Source organism: Pholcus phalangioides, unplaced genomic scaffold, assembly GCF_987345545.1.
Source record: "Pholcus phalangioides strain wild (caught in Gottingen) unplaced genomic scaffold, Ppha-v1.0 ptg000028l_1, whole genome shotgun sequence".
Classification (NCBI taxonomy): domain Eukaryota; kingdom Metazoa; phylum Arthropoda; class Arachnida; order Araneae; family Pholcidae; genus Pholcus; species Pholcus phalangioides.
In genome coordinates, this window is record NW_028301618.1 from 397,650 (window position 1) to 421,685 (window position 24,036).

General features: G+C 39.1%; 1 protein-coding gene across 3 annotated transcripts; it reads left to right on the top strand.

Moving 5' to 3' along the window:
* The first annotated feature begins 2,105 nt into the window (after positions 1 to 2,105).
* Positions 2,106 to 23,996, top strand: Pdi (protein disulfide isomerase). 3 transcript variants are annotated; one of them, XR_016195281.1, is made up of 9 exons: positions 2,106 to 2,440; positions 6,399 to 6,596; positions 11,505 to 11,776; positions 11,941 to 12,045; positions 16,069 to 16,395; positions 16,479 to 16,599; positions 16,752 to 16,930; positions 19,645 to 19,893; positions 23,594 to 23,996. XR_016195281.1 is itself a non-coding variant. In XM_089252169.1 (9 exons), the coding sequence occupies exons 1-9, from the start codon at positions 2,296 to 2,298 to the stop codon at positions 23,648 to 23,650; spliced, it is 1,491 nt and encodes a 496-aa protein (XP_089108295.1). In that variant the 5' UTR covers positions 2,106 to 2,295; the 3' UTR covers positions 23,651 to 23,996. The 3 variants fall into 3 exon arrangements, 2 of the variants coding, with proteins under 2 accessions (XP_089108295.1, XP_089108294.1); XM_089252169.1 differs by having other exon boundaries at positions 19,645 to 19,731; XM_089252168.1 differs by having other exon boundaries at positions 19,804 to 19,893.
* The last annotated feature ends 40 nt before the right edge of the window (positions 23,997 to 24,036 follow it).

Consider the following 24,036-nt stretch of genomic DNA (forward strand, 5'->3'; position numbering starts at 1 on the left):
CAACAATAACAAATTAGTTAAAGGTTTTCCAATAATACGTAGTTTGAAAGTTTTACAACAATGATAAGTTAAACAACGGTTTCATAACAATCATAAGTTAGATAACAATTTTTCAACAATTATAAGTTAAATGAAGGTTTGCCAACAATGACAAGCCACAATGGTTTTACCTCAATACGCTGATTGATGGTTTTCCAACAATAAAAAGTTACACACGCCTAAAGGTAACAGTACGCAGTTTGAAAGTCTATAACAATGATAATAAATGTTTTCTAACAATACGAAAATTGAAGGCTTTCTAACAATGGCAAGTTAAATAAAGGTTTTTCAAACAACGGCAAGTTAAATAAAGGTTTTTCAAACAACGGCAAGTTAAATAAAGGTTTTTCAAACAACGGCAAGTTAAATAAAGGTTTTCAACAATACGCAGTTTGAAGGTTTTCCAACAATACGTAGGTGGTTGAAGGTTTTGCCACAATACGCAGGTTGAAGGTTTTGCAACAATACTCAGGTTGAAGGTTTTGCAACAATACGCAGGTTGAAGGTTTTGCAACAATACGCAGGTTGAAGGGTTTGCAACAATATGCAGGTTGAAGGTTTTACAACAATCAAAAGCAACATAAAGGTTTTACAACAATCAAAAGCAACATAAAGGTTTTACAACAATCAAAAGCAACATAAAGGTTTTACAACAATCAAAAGCAACATAAAGGTTTTACAACAATCAAAAGCGACATAAAGGTTTTACCATAGCCGTTCTTAACCGTTCCGCAACCCTAGCGCAATATATGATGTACTTCCCCGCACCCCCGTTTACTATTTGGTACAAAATTTGATTTTTTTTATTAATTGCATTAATTATATATTAACTAGTTTTTACAAATGCTTTTATATAGTATTAAATTCCCTTTTTCCTGTCAGTTTCGGCCATAGGCGGAGATTGACTTGGAAGTCTGGGCGGGGGGGGGGGCAAGGTCATTATTGTTGGGGGGCACGATGATGATGATGTCAGCTCATATATACATTAGATCAGTCGACTCCACCTTTGACGCTGGGCCCCACGCCCCCCCGTATCTCCGCCCATGGTTTCGGCTTCTTTCTCCGGTTTAATATCTTTTGAACCTATTAACCTACGGTTAGTTTCTATTCAAAACCTATATACCAAAAAAATAAGTAATTTTTTTCGACATTTTTGGGAATTCGGCAGAAAAAGATTCAATGAATTGCTTTTAACATTCAATGAATGATTTTTACCAACAATACACAACTTCAAAGTTTTCCCTAATGGGTTGTTAACAATGACTAGTGTTATAAGGATTTCCGAACAAAGATTATTGTTACAAGGAGTTTCCCAACAATTGCACATGATTGTGGTTTTATTACAATGCCTAGAGGATAAGGATTTTCTAGCAACGATGAGTGTAACAATGGTTTCCTGTGTCCAGTGCAGCCAAGACATTTTTGGTCCGGCGTATAATGAGGGTTTTCTCAACAATACCCATCGTAATAATGATTTTCCAACAATGCTCATTTGAAGTTACGGTTTCGGTAAAAATCAAGAGAAGCAACTGCGAAAATCATTTTTTCGGAACACGAGAATTTCCCTTTTTTTTATACGGGACGTCAATCCTTGTCGAAACTTCAATTGAGGAGTTGGAATATAAAAATAACCACCATTTCCCAGAAACTGATAAAAAAAAAAAAAATAATGCTATCAAAAAGAAAATCAGATTTTTATTACACGTAGACAGCGCGCAAGATAACAAGGATGAGCGTCTTTCGTTTTCATTCTCGTCGACAAATCAGAAACGCTAACTCATTCCACGGAATACAAAACCACGCAAATAACGGGATAGCGATTGACTCATTGGAGGACCGCAGTTATTCGCGTCGCGCTTGCATGACGTCATCCATCCCAAGGTGCAAGAGGTTCATTGATATCTCCTGCCGGCGGACCAATCAGTAAACAACACGAAACGTGCGAGTCGCCGACCACGCGCATCGCGCACGCGCGTTCTCGTATCCCCCCCCATTCCTTTAAACCCCCCAACCACCACGTACGCTACCGTCTGCTAATTTTTCCCATTGCCACGTTCTTTCTTCCTTCGGCTGCGTCGGCAATTGGTCGTCGGTCCGGTTTTTTTTTCATTGTTGTGTCGTCTTCTGTCGATATTTTCCTTCCAATTTTTTTTTTGAACATCGATTGTTAGAAGCGATTGTTGTCGACCGGCGTTTTTTTCACTAATTGATGCCGATTTATCTTCTAATCGATTAAGAAACAAACAAAAAAGAACAATGAACTACTACATCGTATTTTTGATTTCGTGTCTAACGCCTTGTTTATGTCTCGACGATATCAAGCGCGATGACGGCGTTTTAGTTCTCAACAAGGACAATTTCGATTCCGCGATCAAAGGCAAGAACGTCCTCGTCGAGTTCTGTGAGTATATTTGGTCAAAAAAATAATAAAAAACTCTGTTTCCCTCTACATGTTACTGTGAACTTTGCCCTCAACCAGAGCCCTACCACACTTGGGGAAGGGCCGGGAGTGCACTGGACGAATCTTAAGTAAGGGCCTTCCGATTCAAGGTTTATACAGAGCCCTACTTGTGGTCCCCAATGAGGATGGGGCTGACGGGCCCCCCTAAGACTACCATCATCTTTTGATTTTTCATGCTATAGAAAGGCCCGTGAAAAGTCTGGCCATGAGACCAGCGGAAGATCTCAGCCTGGAAGCGGGGGGGGGGGGACTGGGTTATGGCCTTAGTCCACATTGGGGTGGGCTGATGAGGGCTCTGGCTGAAGAGACCCACGATGAATCTTATGAAATCGGGGTTTTTAAATTCAAAATTTAAAGCGAGCTTGAGTCCTACTGCACATAATGTAGGGTGATTGGGCTGTGCAAGAATGAATCTTATTAAGTGAGGGCTTTATTATAAAAGGGCCGAGATTACAAGGTTGCATGGTATATATAGTGCTCCTACCACGAGATGAGATTTGGCTACGTCATGTCACGTCAAACGATTCTATTTTATCCTAGAAGGACATGCCAATCGTGAAAGCTCAGTCACTGATGAACTTTTCTCGATGTGCAATCGTTTTACCAAAAAAAAATTGAATAAAATCATCCGATGTGATGTGACATGACGCAGCGAAAATTCATCTCGTGGTCGGAGGACTATACATACAGGGTGTAACTAAACTGATGGTCATAATTGTAAGGGTTAGAACTCGTCAAAACAAATTTCACCATACAATGTGGGGTCGGAAAGCGAGTTGCGAGAGGATGCTTTTTCTGGAGTGGATGGGAACATCACATTTCACAGAACCCTTCATTCAGCTGCTATTCGTCGGCAAAGATGCAGCGGTATTTGAATGTGGAGAAGACTGATGATTACCTTATTCACGGGGCTGTAAATGGCAATGCTGCAAAAAGCAGTAAGGCTACTGAGAGAAATTTCCAAACAAGGCGGTACGTAATCTGAGAACATTCCAACTTTTGCACAGGCTCATTTCTCGCCCAAAGACATGACACAGGTTGAGCAAGGAGCAAGAGTAAATCGGATAGCAGCAATCCTTGATGCAGTAGATGACCAGTCTGAATGTAGCAGATTAATTTTCCATAAACGTGATCAGCGCTTATGTGACAACTTTTTTTGGCGCCAAGCAGTTCAAGATGGCTGGCAAAAGAACACATACAATTACATAAAAGTTATTTTTTATATCAACCAATCTAATATGTGGCAATCAAAAAAAAAAAGGCGAAAAGCAGTAAAAAAATTATATAGAAAAAAATTGAATTGATGAAATATGAGGTTAATCAATGCGGTTGATAAAGGGTAACAAAAAACGATACAGCCATCAGGGTTGCCAACTTTGGCACAAGAAGTTGGATGTTGGCACTGGTCATGCTTGTAGAAAATTAACTACAAAGTATGTGAGCAATAGCTCGTGACTAAGGTATCGACCATATGACAGTATGGTGTTTGTTGCATGAAGAAAGAGCATTATCTCTAACGGGTACGTTAGTGAGAAAGTGTTCAAAATAACAAGAAAAAGTGATCATTTTTGTAGCATTTCTGTAAAAATCACTTTTTTTGTGTTGAAAGTGGCCATTTTTGGGACTTGTCAAGGTGATTTGGTGTCAGTTACCTAAAAGTGCTTATATTGTTGTAAGTAACTATTTAGTGGCCATTTAAAAATGACCATTTTGTGACGAAAAATAGGTGAGGTCAGGCAAGTGGTCTATTTATTGTATGTTGTCCCCTCTAATTTGTTCTTGTAAAAAAAAAAAGTAAATGTGAATAAAATTGCATCATGCAATGTGTAAATTTTCAAATGTCAATGGAAAAAAAAAGATTAAATGCGAGCAAATTTTCAATGGAATGGGCTTAAAGCCCAGAATTGCTGAAGAAAATTACAAAAATATCGATAGCAACTACGTACAATCTTTTTGCCCTGTTCTCAATATGTAAACAAAGAAAACGAGGCTGTTGCTTTTAGAAATTTTCTGCCAGGAAAGAAAATAGGCAGTGGTGTGTTGGCGAGGAAAGTAACCTGTGATAGTCATAGCCAAATGGTACAGCTTAACAATTTCCGGTGGTGTCATTTTCAGCTATATTCTGAAGGAGGTTTGGATTATAGGGGTTAGAGAAAAACAGATTAAAAATTGCACATTAACCCTCCTAGATAACTAACACTTAAATCGGTGTGTTACTCAGTAACTAATTTAGTTAGTCTATTAGACAAATGTTTAGTTATCTAGGGTTAAAACCAGTTACTTGCAAACATTATGCTTTATAATGATGTTATTGTATTGTCATAATCTTCTATCTAAAGAGATTGATAAATCTTAATGCAATTTCGATTGTAGGGATTAGAGGGAAAACCCATTTATCACATAATAAGGTGCAAAACGTTTTTCTCCCTAAACCACAAAATTTTCTGTAATGAGCCACCACTGATATAATACATAAATAATTACCATATATTCCTAGGTCTATTACACTCGCTTCCAAAAGTTGAGCACGCAACAGTTAACGTAACATAAAGACACGCCACTTTAACCATGTCCTTCGGGATTGGACGGTTAATGGAACACAAATGTGTGGTACTTGGGTGCATAGTCCCTTCACATGCAGCTTTCGGCACACTGTACTGGCAAATATTGTCTTAAGTGATGCTGCAACAATGGATGGAACAGTGGTTAAAGTCAGTCTTGGATTCCGCTTGGGTATTATAGCAATATACCAATCATCAGATGGGGTGGTATCTCTGGTGGACTGGACCCATGTGTCTGGTCTACTGAGTGCTTCACATAAAGGGACTGTATGCACAAGTACCATGCATTTGTGTTCCATTAACCGTGTAATCTAGAGGGGGCAAGTTTAAAGTGGTGTTGTAATGTTATATAAGCCGTCGCGTGCTCAACTTTTGGAAGCGAGTGTACATTCATGTAGGTTACAGCGTATGTATAACTTGCTTCCCTTGTACTCCAGTCAGTATCATAAAACCAAAAAATCACAGTGGGTTGGGTTTTCCCTTAAACTCTCGTTTTTGCCAACCTTGAAGTGAGTGGCATCACATTTTCAGGATTTTGATAAATAGCGGGGGGGGGGGGGGGAACTTGAACAACAGTACTGTGTTAAATTCTAGTGAAACATTGATTTCTAAGTGGAAACAATCCGCAAGATTCTGATATGAAGAATTGGGCATTACATATACACACACACACGTTTTGCGTTGCAATCGGCAGCTATATCATGATTTAATGAGTAGCGTTCAAGTTTTTACTGTCATTTTGTCAAAATCAAAAATTCAGCGCCACTTACTTACACTCACTGGTGACCCGTAGATGACTGGCAGTTTTTGCAGGCATGAAAAAAATTCAAGCATGCATACTAGGGTCGCCTACATACGTATACCAAACCATGCCTCCTTAGCTTCATTTGTTTTATGCACGAAAAATTATTTTCATAAGGTAACCAAGGCCAGCTCAGCAGCTTCATAGATTCTCCTGGGATCAAGCAATTTACTGAGTCATAGTGTCATTTACTTGCAAGCCCGGACAAAATTCTGGACATTTTTCATGTGTAAGCAAATAATATTTTGGTGATAAAAAAATCTCCTCCCATCGGTCCCCTTCTGTGGCAGATTCCAGGTCCGGCCCTGTTTAATTGCTATACTGTGTTCAGAGGGCTGCTTGTGCAAATGCTCAGGGTGAGCCCATGCATTAACATGTCCCTGATTATAACTATTGGTGGGAAAAGACTTGATGTGGTTGCCGATACATATGCATTTCAATAGCAAAAATCCTAATTATAGAGAAGTAAAGCCAAGTCATGTTGATTTTATATTCGTGAATATGTTTCTGAATACAATCTTTTTCTTTTGTATAGATGCTCCCTGGTGTGGACACTGCAAAGCTTTGGCTCCAGAATACAGTAAAGCGGCCAAGATATTAGCTGAAGAGAAATCTGAAATTGAACTCGCCAAGGTCGATGCGACGGAAGAAACAGAGTTGGCAGAGAAGCATGACGTGAAGGGCTACCCGACCATCAAACTTTTCAGGGAAGGCAGAGTTATGGAATACGCTGGTATGTCTATATCTCTATAATCATCATTATAGCTAAGACTCTTACTCTATCGTGTTAATTTGGAACCACATAACACATGTTTGAGACTCCGGGTGATTCTTTGCTCATTGGGTGGAGGGGGCACATATCTCTTTTTTGGTGTCTTTTGTTTTAAAACACCATTTTGTAGCACAAAGCTATATAGGAGGCGTGTTGGGAGTCTTCAATGTAAGAACAAGCAAACTCTCAAGGCTGCCAACCTGTAACTTTTCTTGTCCACGTTATTAGAAATCTTGGCCAATCATTTGAAACATGCCTTGAGCATGTGTGATGTAGATCGAGCTTTTAAATGCAAACACAGGCAGCAACATGCAAAATAGCTCTTACGAGGCAAATTTTTTGTGCATTCTGTTCATTTTTGCCTGGGGCCATTCAAGTATTACGTAAGCAAATTTGTGTAGCCATTTTTGACCCCTCTTCCTTAGCAAAACTCTGACACCCCCCCCCCCCCCCGTCAGCAAAATTTCATCATCAGCTTTGCCCCTCTGAATCCTAACGTATATTTGTGGTGATTAGAGACGTACACGGGGGTATTGGGTGGAGATAGACTTGGAAGTCTGGGGGGGGAGGGGACAACGTCACATTATTGCTGGGGGGGGCACGATGTCAATTCATATATGCATTAGATGATCAGTCGAATCCACCTTTGGCACTGGGGGGGGGGGGGAGCAATGCTCCTCCACGCCCTCCCAATCAAAAAATTTTTTTTGTTAATGTAAAAAAATATTTTTAAATTGAAATTTCTTAGGAAAATACCTTATGTTATTATAATCAATTTCTGTTGATTTCAATGTAATTTGAAGGCTATGAACTCAAAATTTATCTTTAATACATTCATTGTGACCCGCACTCTATAAGCCATATGATAAATCACAGCAAAACGCCCTTGGCCTGCAGACCAAATATGGCCCTGGGGGTTATCTGATGCGGCCAGGCCTCTTCAAACCTAATTTTGTAAAAATGAACTAAGCGCCACATTTACAGATCGCTTAAATGACCCGGGACACAGTTCCAGAACACTTAAGTGATCCATGACACATTTAGAGATCCCTTGAGTGGCATGTTTCAGAGCACTTAAGTGGTCCCCAGTGCAGTTCTACATCACTCAAATTACCCGCGGCACATTCTCGGATTATTAAAGTGATCCACAGCATATAATTACGCATAACTTGAGTAATACATGGCACAGTTCCAGAGCACTTTAGTGACCTCAATGTGTCCGGGCCGCTTAAGTAGCTCTGTAGGGCATTTATCAATAGGGGGGAAATTTGATCGGGTCCAACATGGCAAACTCTTGAAGCGTTTACACGAGATTGGAATTGGGGGCAACTTGCTGAATTGGATAGAATCGTGGTTAAGAGAGAGGTCGCAACGAGCCCCAAAGCAGAATATGCCAAAATCTGAGACGTGCGTCGCAGAACAATGAGTGCTACTGCAGAACAATCTGGAAGAAATTTAAGAAAAGTTTAGTGTAGAAACACTATTATGGGAATTTTTACTGTCAGAACATTTCCAGTCAGCCTAGGGTTCGTTGCAGAACAATGCAAAACATTCTGCTTTGGGGGCAACGAGTTATGGTGAACCGGGAATTCTCTGATTGGACAGACGTCACAAGTGGAGTTCCTCAGGGAAGTGTCCTTAGCCCCATACTTTTTTCACTTTTTATAGATAAACTCGATCAGGGTATCGATGGGATTACTAGCAAATTCGCAGATGATGTGAAGCTAATGGAGGTAATCGGGAATGAAAGCGATAAGGAGTTGCTCCAGACCAACTTAAACAGGATTGCAGCATGGGCAAATGAATGGAGCATGACGTTTAGCGTAGATAAGTGCATGGTCGCTCATTTTGGTTCGAACAACCCACAGTTCTCTTACGAGTTGAATGGTGTCACTATCCCGGATAGAACTAGGGTCACTGATTTGGGAATTCTCATTGGCGAGCGACTTAGGTTTTCTGAACATTGTTCAGCGGTGGTCAAAAAAACGAATAGAATGCTTGGTCTCATTTTCAAAAAGCTCTCTTCGTGTTCTCCTAAAGTCATTCTTCCGCTTTTTCGAGGCTTAGTTTGTCCTGGACTGGAGTATGCTGTAAGGTTTTGGAGACCATACCTACAGAGGGACATAGACTTGGTTGAAGGGGTGCAGAGAAAAGCTACGCGTGTCCTTATTGGCACACAGAGCTTGAGTTATGAAGAGAGACTTCATTTTTTGAATATGTTTACATTGGATGAATGCAGGTGTCGAGGAGATATGATCGAAGTGTTCAAAATTTTCAATGGGATGGATAGGATGGACCATGAACTTTTAGTACACCGCCAATCGACTGCTTTTACAAGGGGACACCAGTATCGATTGGTGAGGGACAATGCAAGGTTATGGTGTCGCAGGGAATTTTTCTCTAATAGGGTTACTAATAAATGGAATAGCTTACCCCCGGAGGTAGTAAATTGTAACGCAATTGACACGTTTAAAAAGAAATACGATAGACATGTTGGGGTAAATCGAGAAGCTATCCATTCTTAGAATAAGACAACCATAAGTATTCTTTATGGGTGTTGTATAATATTTTATCATGTGTATATATTGTTTATAATTTGTGTTAATTGCATTTTTAATTGGGTTGCTGTTTTTTTGAAATATATGACATCCATATTTATTATGGGCATCTTTTTATCAGCCACCTCGTTGGGCATTTTGCCTGTTGTGGCATTGTATTTGTATAAATGTTACTTCAAGTGCCCACAAACTATCGAAAGGGTTTTCCGTTTTTGGTGCACTGAGTAAGATGCTATCAAGAATATTTCATATTTTCATAAAGGGTGATTTATGGCGTAATTATTATCCAACCCCCCCCCCCCCATCAATGCTGACGTAATACTTGAATGGCCCCTTAGGTTAGAATGTCGATAGAGAAGTCTGAGGGAGGGAATGGGTTTTTGAGATGGAGGTAAAAATGTATTGTTTCACAGTACCAGTGCCATCTTAACCCATGGGCCTACCCGGGCCTCAAAAGAAGAGAGCCTCACAAAAATTGGATCTGGTTGAAATTTCCTAGAATTTCCCGGTAGAGCCTCAGAAAAACCACTTGGCCTGGGGGCCCATGATGTTCTTAAGATGGCTCTGCATAGTACAGTAAGTGCAGAGATTTGGAGAGTCTCTGAGCTCAAGATGAAATGTTCCCGTAGAATTTACCTTTAAAAAAATCTCCACTCTGTTCAGTGGCAACCCCTCCCCCCATTCAAAACGATGTCCCCATATAATGTTGGATTGTCGCCATCGTGCCTAATCATTTGATTTTGGCAGAAAATACAATAGATTTTTGGTAAATTAAAAATCCAGTGTCAATTGTGCACCTCCAACCTTTGTGAGAATCACTGCTCCGCTGTGCTCCTGACGAAAGTTTTTTGAAAATATCCTTTGTTAAACACACACAGCTCTGGGGAACTCGCGTATAAGCATTGAATAGAGAAAAGGGACGCTGTGGGTGGAAAAAGTTCAAGAACCCCTGTGTTAGGTAATAATTGGTAATGGTCAGCATGATGTTCATTGTTTTTCGTGATAAATTATATTCCAAATAAGTTGTTTCCTATGTCTGGAAACTTGACTCTGATTTTTTTTTCGTTTTGGCTCATTTAGTTTTTATTTTTTCTCTTATTTGGTGCTGATTTTCCAACATTTGTTTTCGGTGCAGTTTAAGATTGCTATCAGAATTTTAAGCTGTTATTCCGCTTCAAGAAAGCGGTGGAAAAATCCCCAAGATTTTAAGTTTGTTTATGAAAAATCCCTACATTGTCTAAAAATCTTTTATATTGGTCCCCATAAGGTTTCTGTATCGGATTCAATAGCTGCGAAGTCTCCTGAGTTTCTATTCAATCTCCTGAAAAATTCTTATGTGTCCCGAATTTCAACACAGATTGTAAAAAATATCCTTAATTTTGGGGAAAAACTATTCCCAAAGAATTTTTTTCCCGACAAAAAGACTATTGCTTCTGTTTTTAATACCTGAAATGGCATCGCAAGTGTAATGTGAATTGCTGCCATTGTATCAAATCACAAAAAAAAAAATCCTTTTTGGGGAGATGAAATTCCCCAAAAAGCCAACGTTTATTCCTCCTGTCAACATCCAAAGTTGGGGAGATGACTTTGACCATATGTCCTGTTGTCTGTATGTCCCATTTCAGGCATAATGGCCATTATTTTTTGGCGTGTGATTTGTAATGACAGGTAATTTTACCTACTGGTATGGTGTTTGTGATAATTTGCAACTTTGATTTGCAAGCATGTCATGTTTTTAAGTGAAAAAATCCCTACAATTTTACTTGAGTAAATGAAAAACCCCCTTCATTGTTTCAAAAATCTTTTGAGAGGCTCTTCTCTGTAGGCCCCAGGGCCATGCCTGGGTGGGCACATGCGTAATTTTGTATTTTGTACGAATTTCAGATCCACACGAAAATCTTCCTAATTCTCATTCTCCAAAGTTGACAGCTATGGGATCCATCTCCCCAATTTTTATTCTCAAGGGTTGGCAGCTATGAGAATGTCGTTGGAACATCATAAATGGAAATGGTGTCCAAGCCTCCTGCCCCTCCTCAGAGCCATTTTAAAGAGCGTTATGGGCCCTGGACCAGGTGACTTTTCTGAGTCCCTACCAGGCGAATTCTCAAATTTCAACCAGATCTCATTTTTGTGAGGCTTTTCTCTTTAGGCCCCAGGGCCATGCCTGGGTGGGCACATGCATAAAGATGGCACTGCTCCTCTGTGATTGCCAGGGTGTTGCCAGTTCCAGTAACCAGTTTCCTGGATTTAGTGTTTACTTCAAAAAAAAATTAGTGACATAATCATATATTTTTTTGGGGTTTTTTTTCAGCTGGAAGAACTGCTGAAGAGATAGTCCGTTGGTTGAAGAAGAAAACCGGCCCACCAGCTACAGAACTGACCACTGTTGATGCAGCCAAGGCGTTCATCGATGGTAGTGAAGTTGCCATCGTAGGTTTCTTTAAGGACCAGTCATCTGCAGCGGCCAAGGTTTATAAGGACGTCGCCTCTGAATCAGACGATTTCTTGTTCGGTATCACGTCGGATGACTCTGTGATCTCAGAAAACAAGGCTAAGGATGGGGCGATCGTTCTCTTCAAGAAAGTAAGCTGCATGATTTGTTTTCCTTTATTCACAATGTCTTAAGTTATTAAAAATACAAGCTCAAAGACAAAGCTTCTAATGAGAAAGAGCATGCAATAGTATGAGGGGTTTTCGACGAACAATTTTGATTATATATGTATTGGTTTGCATTTCTTTCATTGCAGTTTGATGAAGGCCGTGTGGAGTTTGAAGAAGAGCTGACAGAAGAGAATCTGAAAAAGTTCCTCAAGTTCAACAGCTTGCCCCTCGTGGTCGAATTCACCCATGGTGTAAGTGTAATTTTTAATTCTCAAATTGCCAAACATTGGCTTAATCCTCTTTCTGTCATTAAACAGAAAACAGTCGACTCTCAATTTTACAAATCGCATGTTCATATGAAGTAGTCCTCTGTCTCCATCGAAATTGGTTTTGTGTGGTTCTTAACATAGAGGTGTGAATGCGAGTTTTAACTTTGTGTTAAAAAGTCTCATCACAGAAAGCACAGGCCTACAATCCTTTCAGGGATTGAATTTTGAAAAAGCCTTTCTTACAGTTAGTCTACATTACAAAATAAGAGTACCGATCAAATTTCATATTTATAGCTTCAGCGGTTTCGGCTTGGTGTGATTTCTCTTTATAACCTTTGAGCTCCTTTATGACACGCTTAGTGGTGAAATTCGGAAAAATGCCTTGTTAGTGAGTCTACATCATAAAATTAAACTAGTGACTGAATTTCATATTTATAGCTTCAGCGATGATGAATCAGTCAGGACATGCTATTTTTATTTTTTTTTCAAACTGAGCACAAATCAGGTCTATCGCCATGGGCAAATTACTACCTAGTGAGTTGTGCCGGAAGTGTAATGTGTGTGTACCTAACAGTCTGAGTGCGTATCTAGTGTTGTGTATGATTTTTCAGTGCTGCCATCTATATCTTAGAAGGGAGTGATGTGTAGTGACTGAGTATTTGTACTGTTTGTAGGACTGTTGCTCTCTGTGGCAAGACTTTTGAACGGGGAGATCGTCTCTCATTTGCACCTCAAAGTTGGGAACCACAGAAAACCAACTTCAGCCGACCACCACTGTGGCGACAGTAGGGCTCGAACCTGGGTCCCCACGATGCGAGTTTGTCACTATGACCACTCGACCACCACAGCGGTGACATGCTAATTTATACATATAGATTATGCTTCACTCATAGCTTGGAAAATAGATGGCGGCACTAGAATGCTCACACACACCACTAGATACACTGGCTCTTGGATACAAATGCATGCTTTCAGCACAGCTCATTCTGTAGTTAATTGCTTGTTGTAGACCAGAGTAGTGCTGGGTTTGAAAGAAAGACCTCTAGTCTCGAATGATATAACATTCTTTCAAACATCTTTCCCATTCACAAACTTAGATATGGGACAACTATTGACTGCTGTTCAGCCTTTTTGCCAAATATTCGGTTTTACTAAATATTGCTTAGATATTCACCTGAATTTCTGTGTAAATCTTAGCGCAACAAACTAATTTAAAAAAATTATACTCATTTGAATTTTTTGCATAAATTAACAATTTAGTGATTATATTTTATTGCATGGTGTATAGTTATCCCTTTCTGTGTAAGAGGTTATGTCAGGGTGAATTTCTAGGGTGAGTAAAACATGAAGCTGATAATAGAATCCTTCCTCAATAATGTGGAAGTCGGCATCAATTACGCAAGTTCACTAACTGAAAAATGTGCCGACAAGAAACGTATTGAACTACTGAGAGGGGCAAAGAACACATCTAGAGAGGGAAAATAAAATTCGTAAATTTTATGATGCATTAATACTTGAGAATAAATAGTGGGTGGCATTTTCTTAATTAGATGTAAAATTGTAACAAGTGTTGAAGTACAGTGATACCTCTGCTGACGGACGTCTTGGCGAACAAATTTTCTGGCTGACAAAGATTTTTCTGCTTTATTCACTAACGACCATTTTCGATGGTATGTATGCACGCACCAACATAAAATATCTGCGTCGTGAGCTGAATACCAATCTCTATGAGAATTACTGTCACTAGGGCCCAGTTAACTCGTGTCCATCTCTGAAGCTTTTTTGTCAGATGTACCCAGGCTTCTCTTTCCGAAATTCTTTGAACCATTTCATATGAAATGAAAGGTTCAGCCAAAATAGAAAATGTATTTAAAGAAAAAAAAGGTAGCCTATGTTTACAGAGAGCACGCATTCTTTCAGTGCGAGACTCATCAAGCTGAACAGTCTGAGATGATCTTTTCCATCTGCAAAAATGAGCTGACCTAACCACAAATGGATGGATGGGGGGGGGGGGGGTACTTATGAACTCGATTTAGTTGTGTCAAAACATGAGCTTTAGTAGACTAAAGTTGGTGTTGGTTGTGTTATATGCTGGAAAATAAAAAGATCAGAATCTTCCTGTATATTCTCATTTATCCAATTTTGAAGCTGTTCATTTTAGCCTTCAATCAGTTTTTTTAATAGCATCCGTTTGTGTTTTAAAAAACTTACCTTTGAATTTTTGACAGAAGCTGGAACGAATCAAATGATTTTTCCATAGAAACTTATGGGGAATCATGTTCAGCTAATGAAGTGATTATGAAACAAATCATCTTCGTTACTGAGGTATCTCGCTAATATTAAAATACAATAAATCATTATTAAATTTGATTGTCAGTATCATGGCAACAAAAATATTTTGTTCACCAGATTTTTAATATTTATTTAAATAAAAAAATTAATATTCAGCAGCCGAATATTCTGTATTCAACCAAGACATTAGCTGAATATTCAGCAATTCAGCCAAATCACTATTCGTCCCATCCCTAGATTTTATGAACTAATTGTTCAAATTATTGTGGGTTTGTAAAAATGAGCGTTGACTGTATTAGTGGTGCTACTGACTACTACTAATGCAAATTTCAATCAACATTCCTCTGAGGGGATTTCTAATGAATGGCGGGGAAAGTGCTGTGTGTGTTGTATATTTGACGTAAAAATATAATTGTTTTTTGGGGAAGAAAGAATGATGCATGGAAAGAGCTGTAACCTATTCTTCTGAATTTGCAAACTGGTGGAAAAAAACATATCTTCAGGTTAGCATGATAGAGAGAGAGCTCAGATCGATACGACATCCTCCTTTATTACCACAGGAAGTAAGTTCCAAGGTTTTGTAGGGATTTAACACCCCCTTTGGTTCTCGTTAGTCTCTCCCAATTACGATGTTATAACTCATTAAGATAAATTGCGGCAAGAATAGTATTGGGGGTGAAACTTCATTACGGCATTTGCGGGAGAAGTGTTTATGTTGAATGACTACTCTTGATAAACTGTTGCTTGTGCGAACATTAGTCGCGTAAGAGTGATCATCACAGGTTGACAGGGAAACTGAGATGAGCACTACATTCGCATGACCTATGAGTGCAAGAAACGTATGACCAAGGCTTGTTATAGGGCAGCATATAAGAGATATTTGTCACTTATGTTGTGCACGCTACGGTTTATATATATATACTAAAATTGGAATGATACTAAAAGAGCAAGTTGGCGCTCATTGTAATGAGTCTCATCGTACTATCAGGTCGTCGTTATATTGAAAAGAAAATATATAGGATACTTTATATGAAAACATTTGGGACTCGTCGTTGTAATGGAATGGCTGTTATAGCATGGAATCGTTATAACGAGCACCGACTGTATATCTATATGTATGAAATCGGTTTTCTGTCTGTGTGTATGTTCTTTATACAAATCCAAAATTTTATCCAAATCTTTGCATAAATATAGCAAACAGGGCCTGACTTGAACAATATGTTAAAAGTTTACCCGAGCCGGCAAATTCCCGAAATGGGCAAAAAAAAAAAAAAATTGTTAGGCAACAACAGCGGTTTGTGAGCATCAACAATGACTTCTGGAATATTTACTTTGATTACTGCTCTTTCCTAACAATGCATTTCTGACATGTTTATTCCTTTTACAATGGTTTGTCACATCAAGGGTTCCAGTGTATCGAGAAACCTTTTGGCATCACCGGGTATTATAGCTACTGGTCATATAAAATATATAATTTTTTTTTTCTTTCATTATGTGATTGGTGCATGTAATATTTTATTTTTAATATTCGCTGAAGTTAGCGGAAATATATTCCGCATCATCATAGATGCCAGCATCTTATTTCGACCAATACATACACAAATTACTTGGGGGGGGGGGGGAAAAATCACTTGTCATTTACCATATGCCATTCTATGCCTTTTTCTTGAAACGTATACTTACAGAATATTTTTTATCCTTCCATGTGTATAGACTGCACCAAAAATATTCGGCGGTGATATCAAAGCACATAACTTGCTCTTCATCAGCAAGTCCAGCCCAAAATTCGAAAGTACAATCGAGACCTTCCGAAATGTTGCCAAGCAATTCAAGAACAAGGTTCTTTTCGTCTACATCAACGTCGATGAGGAAGACCACGACAGGATCACTGATTTCTTCGGGCTCAAGAAAGAGGAGGCACCCGCTATGAGGCTGATCAAGTTGTCTGAAGACATGACCAAGTACAAGCCGGAGACAGATGGTATCGGCGAAGAGGAGATCAAGCGTTTCGTCACTGATGTCCTTGAAGGAAAGATCAAAGTAAGGATGTTTCTTTTCTTTTTTTGTCATTTAAGTTATCAGAATCTATACAGATTGTAATTTTTTCCCCTTTTTCACTGCAGGTGCACATGTTATCCGATGACATTCCAGAAGATTGGGACAAGGAACCAGTGAAAGTTCTTGTCGGAAAGAATTTTGATGATGTCGCCTTCGATAAGAGCAAGAATGTCCTGGTTGAATTCTGTAAGTTTAGCAGGCATAAAAGAATTTTAATACTTCTCCCTTGATTTTTCAACTCAAACTCACAAGTGTGGCTGTCTTTAAATTCGGTCATAATACTTTCAATGTCTGGAACATGTATTTGAAGATTTATTATGCTGTGTGTATATTCCCAGATGCTCCATGGTGCGGTCACTGCAAGCAACTTGCTCCAATATACGATCAGCTGGGAGAGAAGTTCAAGGACCAGAGCGATGTTGTTATAGCTAAAATGGACGCTACAACGAATGAACTCGAGCATACAAAAATCAACAGTTTTCCAACGATCAAGTTGTACAAGAAAGACACAAACAAAGTGAGTCATCATCAATCAATCAGTTTTTGTTCAAGGAAGGGGGGGGGCAGTAGGTGAACTTCTGTGTATTAGAAATACATAAGATAAGGGTAAGCCCACACATGGCCCCTTCCAAAACAAATATTCTAGCTACCAAGTCTCCCGGATTTTCCAGGAGGCTCCCAAATTTCTACTCTATCTGCCAGACTTCCGAAATTTTTTTTTAATCTCCCGAATTTCGCCCATGATTGTGAAAAATCCTTACATTTAGAAAAAAATGTCTCACCCGGAACTGCTTGTTCAAACAACACAGATTTAGAAAAAGATGTCAACAAAAGCGTAAATCTGATGGCACATATGGTAATTGTGCCTCTAGAGATGTAACGATACTCCCTCTATAAATATTTTTCTTGGTTTGCAAGATATTGTTGTACAGTAAAACCTCTCTTTTTACATGTACTGACAGGGCAAAAATATTTGTCCATAAAAGAGGAGTGGCCGTTAATCATGGGTTTGAAACTCATACTTTTATTATACAAGGGGAAATTATTATTTAGCAATAAAAGGATGACCACATTTGAGGGGTGTTCATAAAGAGAGGCTTACTGTGTAAAGGTTACACTGTATATGGATACATGCGCTAACATACCTAAGCTGCATTGCGAGTCAAATGTTTGTGGCAATCATTAAAACTACTGTCGCTTGAGCCAAATTAGATTTATGTCTGCCTCGGCATCACTTTCCCGATATGTATCTGTTTCTCTTTCAGGACGTTTTTGAGTCATTTTATGTAAAATGAAAGATCAACGGATGTCTTTTAGACCTCCCATTTGTTTGTTTCTTTTTTTTTTTTCCATGATGACAAAATCACGAAATAAGAGGTTGCCAATTTTTTTACAAATCAATTTTCAAAATTCCTCAGGCAAGTTCCCATGCTCAATTTTATCCCAGAAAATCACTGCCATTTTTGGAAAGGCCCAATAGATAACTGCAATTGTGCAGTGGTGATTGGCTGAAGATGGGTTTTCTCTGGCGTTCTAGGTTCAAAACACAAATGCGAGCCAATTTCTGTTTTAAAACACAGTCACCACTGCAAGTAGCAGATACGACTAAGATTTCTATTGCCGATTGTCAGTGTGTCAAATCTTCATGAAATGTTTTAAGATTTAATTTTGTGAATTATATAAAGGGCTATTCTTCCAAATAACGAGAGTGGATTTCCCAATGCTTCTAAATACTGAGTGTTAAATTTGCAAACATCGCTCAGTGGCAAAATTGTAAAATCCGGCTCAAACCATGATCACAAAATTGGGGGGGGGGGGTGAGAATTTATCATTGGTGTACACTTCTGATTTCTTAACATAAATCGCAGCACCTCATGAACACATGATGTTCCTTCTCCTAACCAGATCATATCCCCCACTGCTCTGTCTCAATGGAGAGATATAAGTAGGTGGTCGAAGACCTGGCCCAAGCTGGAAAAAATGAATGCATGATGTACTAAAGAACATTTATAGGTTTTATGGTTTCAAAATCAACTCCCTCCTTGTATAAATCTTTTTGACAACATTGTGTGCCTAGAAATGCAAGTTTAATTTTTTGTGAGATTGGTGGCAGATGTCTAAAATTTATTGCTAAATACTTCATTAACTATAACATAGTTGTTGCTGTTGATATGTGGCGACTTGTTAACCATTTTGTAGCGCAATAATGTATTGTTCACCATGTTGGGTATCACTGCTATAACAAAAGAATCCAGAAAAGCTCATTTGGCCAGGCAAGGAGAGGTCAAGAAATAGTTGGGAAAAGTCAGAATTTTCTTTTGTTGATGTCCTGCGCAGTGATACCTATGCTAATGAATGCCTCTGCTTGGATTTTTTGGTTAACAAAGGTTTTTTCATGATACTCCTGCCATGGCAAAAATGAATATGGATTTGGATAATGAACATTTTGCTTTATATGGATGCACATGCTAACATAAAACAGCAGTTTCATGAGTTGAATTTTAGTGTTAACCATCATCAGAATTGTTGCCACTCGTATCCATCCCGGTTTTTTCCCCTAGATGTACCCCTTACTTTTCTTTCTGAAAGATTTTGAACTATTTCATATAAAATGAAAGATTCAGTTAATAGAAAATGCATTGGAGAAGAGGGGGGGGGGGGGGCTATGTGTTTTCAGAGCATGCTTTCTTTCAGTGTAAACTTATCCTTGAATTTCGAGCCATACCTGAAACTAATTAAACTAAATGGGGGTGGGGGAATATCTCCGTTCTCTTGACAAACAAACATGGTTCCTCAACAAATTATCTTCGTTAGCTGCGGTATCGCTGTATAAGCCTAAACTAGCAGTTTTACTTTTTCCCTGTGTTGTTGCCATTTTGTCAAATTTGTTCTTTTTTTTTTATGAATATGCCAGGTGATTGCAAAAGTTTTATAGTTTTACAAGCTTGGCGTGTACTTGTTTTTCTTTACTAAAAACTATTCCCCCCCCCTCCCCCAACACTGCTGTGATTTTGCACAGGATCAAACTTCTTGGCATTCAATTATGTTGTTCCGCAGAGTTTGAAATGAATTTATTGATTAAATAGACTTTACTGTGTGCTGTTATGTGGCGATATTTCGACCTCACTCCTTTTTGAAAATTAAAAACGAACTTTTGCAATCATCTTTTTTTTGTGCTCACTCGCATGGAATATCAATTCTATTGTTTGTTTGAAAAATGTTTTTCTCCAGGTTGTACAATACAATGGCGAACGTACTTTAGAAGGCATCAGTCGATTTTTGGAGACTGATGGCGAATATGGCAGAGCTGCACCAGAGGTAATCTTAAGTTGCGGTTTATTTTTTTTTAATTGCAAGTTTTCTTAACATGCTGTGTTGTTTTGTTTCCAGGTGGTAGATTACAATGGTGAGCGCACGCTCGAAGGCTTGTCAAAATTTCTAGAAAGCGGTGGCGTTGATGGTGCTTCGTTTAAAGAAGAGGTCAGATAATCTAACACTTTCCTTCTGATATTTCTGCTATATTTTCCCTTCGTCTGCTCGAAGGGTTATCGAATCTTTCTCTCGGTGATTTGGGTTTTTTACCAATTAACCCTTTTATTGTATTCTATTCTGTTCTTATTAATTGATTCTGGGAAGTTTTTCCTTTCGCTTTTATTAACAATGCATGTCGTAACACCAAATGTTTAGGTTACATCAATTTTAATTATTTAAAGCAAGCATCCCCAGACATTTTTCCCTTATATTTCATCCATCGGAAGCGAAATCAAGGTTCTTTTGGTTGTGGAGCACGTTGGTAGGTATTTATAGTACAATGGTGGTTTTTTTTATATCTGGATGCTGAGCTGGCATCAAATTCTGAAACTGTTGAATAGGGACAACATTTCCCTCTGAGTATTTTACAATTTTATACGTGTAGTCCCAAGAATTTGAATGAGTGGAATTGTGAGGCTGCCGCTATTTGATTTTCTATATGATTTCTTAATGTAATTGCACTATCTTTGGATGATTGGAAATGAAACTGCTGGAATTGCTGCAAAAAAGAAAAAAAACAACAAACCATCAATTGTATCGCAGTTTCCGAATGTTTAAGAGTGTTCTTGATGAAAGAAATGATACATTTTCTTCCATGGTTGGCATCTTCACAAAGGATTATGAAGTCCAGACTACATCGGAGGGTGAAAGATCTTCAGCTATTACATCCAATAACTTCCCGGCCATGAATTTCAGAGGGACAAAGGAAAATTTCTGTTAGGCAGGTGTATATATACAGGGTGTCCTATCAACACTGCCCAAACTCTGCACAGCCAGATTCCTTGCTTGTAATACATAAAAATGCCCAAAGAACTGTACCTGTAGGACCCATAGTTTTCGAGAAAAATGTGAATGTTAATGCAATCTTAAAGATGTCCACTGCGCATATCGAGGTATGCATGCGTGTGCCGTGGAATGACGCCAATCCATCATATATTTAAAAGGCTGCATCTAGTAGCTACCGGTAATTTTTGCATGGCGATAATATATTCTGTTCGTGAATATTACGTGTATTTTTTCTTTGGTGAATGTAATGGTAATGCCTTATGAATTGGTGAATGTAATGGTAATGCCTTATGAATTGGTGAATGTAATGGTAATGCCTTATGAATTGGTGAATGTAATGGTAATGCCTTATGAACTGCTAGTAGGTATGCCCTTCGCTATCCATCACGCCATCCTCCCGATGCCAAAGTAATCCGCAGGTTGGGTGACAGACTGAGAAATACTGGAAGCTTCGACCCGACAAACAATCTCCACAATGTTGGTGGAAGAAGCCTCGGCTGGCTTACGCCAGCACAGGAAAATGCGATTCTTTGGCGGGTGGGGAAAAACTTCCTAGTTGAGCACACGTGCACTAACTAGAGAGCTGAATGCAAGTGGCAGTATTGTGCACAGGCTATTACGGTCAGAGGGGTTATACCCATTTCGCTTCACAACCATGCAAGGTCTACATCCAGATGACTTTCAGCAACACCTTGACTTTTGTGAATGGCTGTTGCAACAACATGAAACCGATAATGCTTTCATTGCACATATCTTGTGGACAGTTGAAGCATGCTTCACACAAGAGTGGGGTCTTCAACATTCAGCGCCACCTTAAGAGCATCGTGGGGCTTCGGGCCAAGTGTTTTTTCTGAGGCTCTACCAGGGAAATTCTCAAATTTCAAACAACTTATTTTGGTGAGGTCGCCCGGTCTGTGTCTGGGTGGGCACATGCCTTAAGATGGCACTGACAACAGCCATATATAGTCAAGAGTCCAATCCTCGTGCAATCCGCCCAGAGACATCAGGTCTGTTGGTCGGTAAATGTGTGGGCCGGCACACTAGGCAATCATATGATATTACCATATCTGCTACTAGAGCGGCTCACGGGACATTCATACTTTGTATTTCTCCATGATGTGTTAACCGATTTCTTAATGACATACCCTTTGTGGCTCTCCTGTACGTGATTGGCTGGATATAGAATACACAGGCTGGCCGCTGGATTAGATGTGGGGGTCCGGTTTTATGGCTGCCACAGTCGCCAGCACCTTTCAGATTTCGTCCTATGGGGGACATCTGAAAGTTGGTGGTGAAAATTGGTCTATCGAGACCTAGTTACTACAGACAGTGACTTCTTTGCTCGTCTTCATGCTGTGTGTACTTTGGTGGACACCACGCTGCTGTAACGTGTGCAGTCAGCCATTCCCCGGCGCGTGTATGCATGCCTCGATATGCACTGTGGACATTTTGAACCTCTTCCTACGTAAACATATGTAAATACCGATGTTCATTTTTCCAATAAAGTTTTTCTTTTCTCGCACCGGATATGACATCATACTTTTCTTTCACATTTTTCTCAAACTATGGGTCGTACAGTTCTTTGGCCATCTCTCACCAAGACTCCGGAGAACTACGTTCCCATCAAGGCATCTTTTTTTTTCGACAGACACTCAAGCACGTCTCAGTATATGAGAAAGTCCTAGGTTATTTTCGAGATATTTTGCAGAAGGAAATTCCCAGGGGATGTCATCACGAAGAGACAAGACTTTGGTGACCAATCCATTGTCAAACTGATATGAAGGAATTAACAGCGGTAGATGACCAAGGCCACACGATCAACTGAAATGTCGCAAAATCAGAAATCGCAAGGAGTCGCTATGGGTCTTAATCGCAGCAGTCTTTCAACATATCCTCAATACTTCAGACGAGATAGATCATTTCAAAAATCTCAGAACACTGATCGATTTGTTAAGGTGTTTGAACCTGACAGGAACAACTAGAGCCTGGGGGGAGGGCGATGGATTAGTTTTATTTAACTTCACATTACAGGATAACTTTCCTATCCGAGGGCAAAATCAACAGAATAAAAATGTGAATCGATCACTTGTTGGAAGACAAATGTGAATGCGGCAGTAAAGTGCATATTAACTCTTGGTGCGAGAGGCTTCTTTTCACAGTCAAAACAAGGAAAATGTCTGCAGAAGCAGCTACCATACCAACCTGTCTCACAATTACGACACTACTAACATTTGATCAAATCAAGATTCGCATATTAATTGAAGTTCAAAATCAGTTTTCACAAATTCTAAAATAGCAACTGAATTGATCGGCCATTATCACCAAGCAAGCGATCACAGAGGCAGACCTCAGATGATAGTGTGAAATGTTTACCTTTTTTCTTTTGTTCACTCAATCTAAACCACATACTTGATGTGTTACAAAGGCTTGTGAATGGGCAGGAGAACGAACGCCAAGATCAACTACGACAACAGATGGCACGATTCATTTTTCTGATCTTTACTGGCTGTATTCACAGAGTTTAAATTACAATTGCACGTTAAAGGATTAAGAGCTATCAGCACGGATTGGTTAAAATACCCAATTTAACCAATCTGTTTCTATCTTCGATCCTTTTACCTGCAATAACAGTTTAAACTGCATTGGTGAATACGGCCGTAAATGGTACATTTTTAACCCCGTCGTCTTCTGAAAGTCAGGTCTATGCAGGAATATGGAAAGAGTTATCGATAAAATCTTGTATCGAGAATTAGATTTGTCTATTGATATTTGTAAAGTTCCCTTTGACGCTGTAATTGGTTTTAAATCGGATTGTCTGCGAAATTATCTCATTCTAAATTTTTTGTTTGGTCTTTTGTTGCAGGAGGAAGACGAAGAAGAAGAGAAGGATGACGAACAAGCGAAGCGAGACGAACTTTAATTCCCCCCCCCCTCTAATTATAATTTTTTTTACAAAGAACGAACTTTTTCCTCTTAATTTACCATAAATTCACGTTACACCAAAGTGTCGTCGTCTATCATACATGTTATAAACTTCATTATCGTTTACTATTTTTTTTATTATTTTTTCAACGAGCGTTGCCAATGGCTGGATTCCAGGGGTTTGATTATTATTATATGTAAATGCGCGCCTAACAGATACATATAATATATATGATATGCATATACTTATGTGTATATATATATTGGACTGTGTGCAGTTCTTCCATGTCATTGTTTGGGCACAGATTCTTCTAATAAAAAAACAAGAAAGCGGGAGAAAAAGACTCGTTTTTTGTGTGTGTGTTTTGGTCATTTCATAATTGT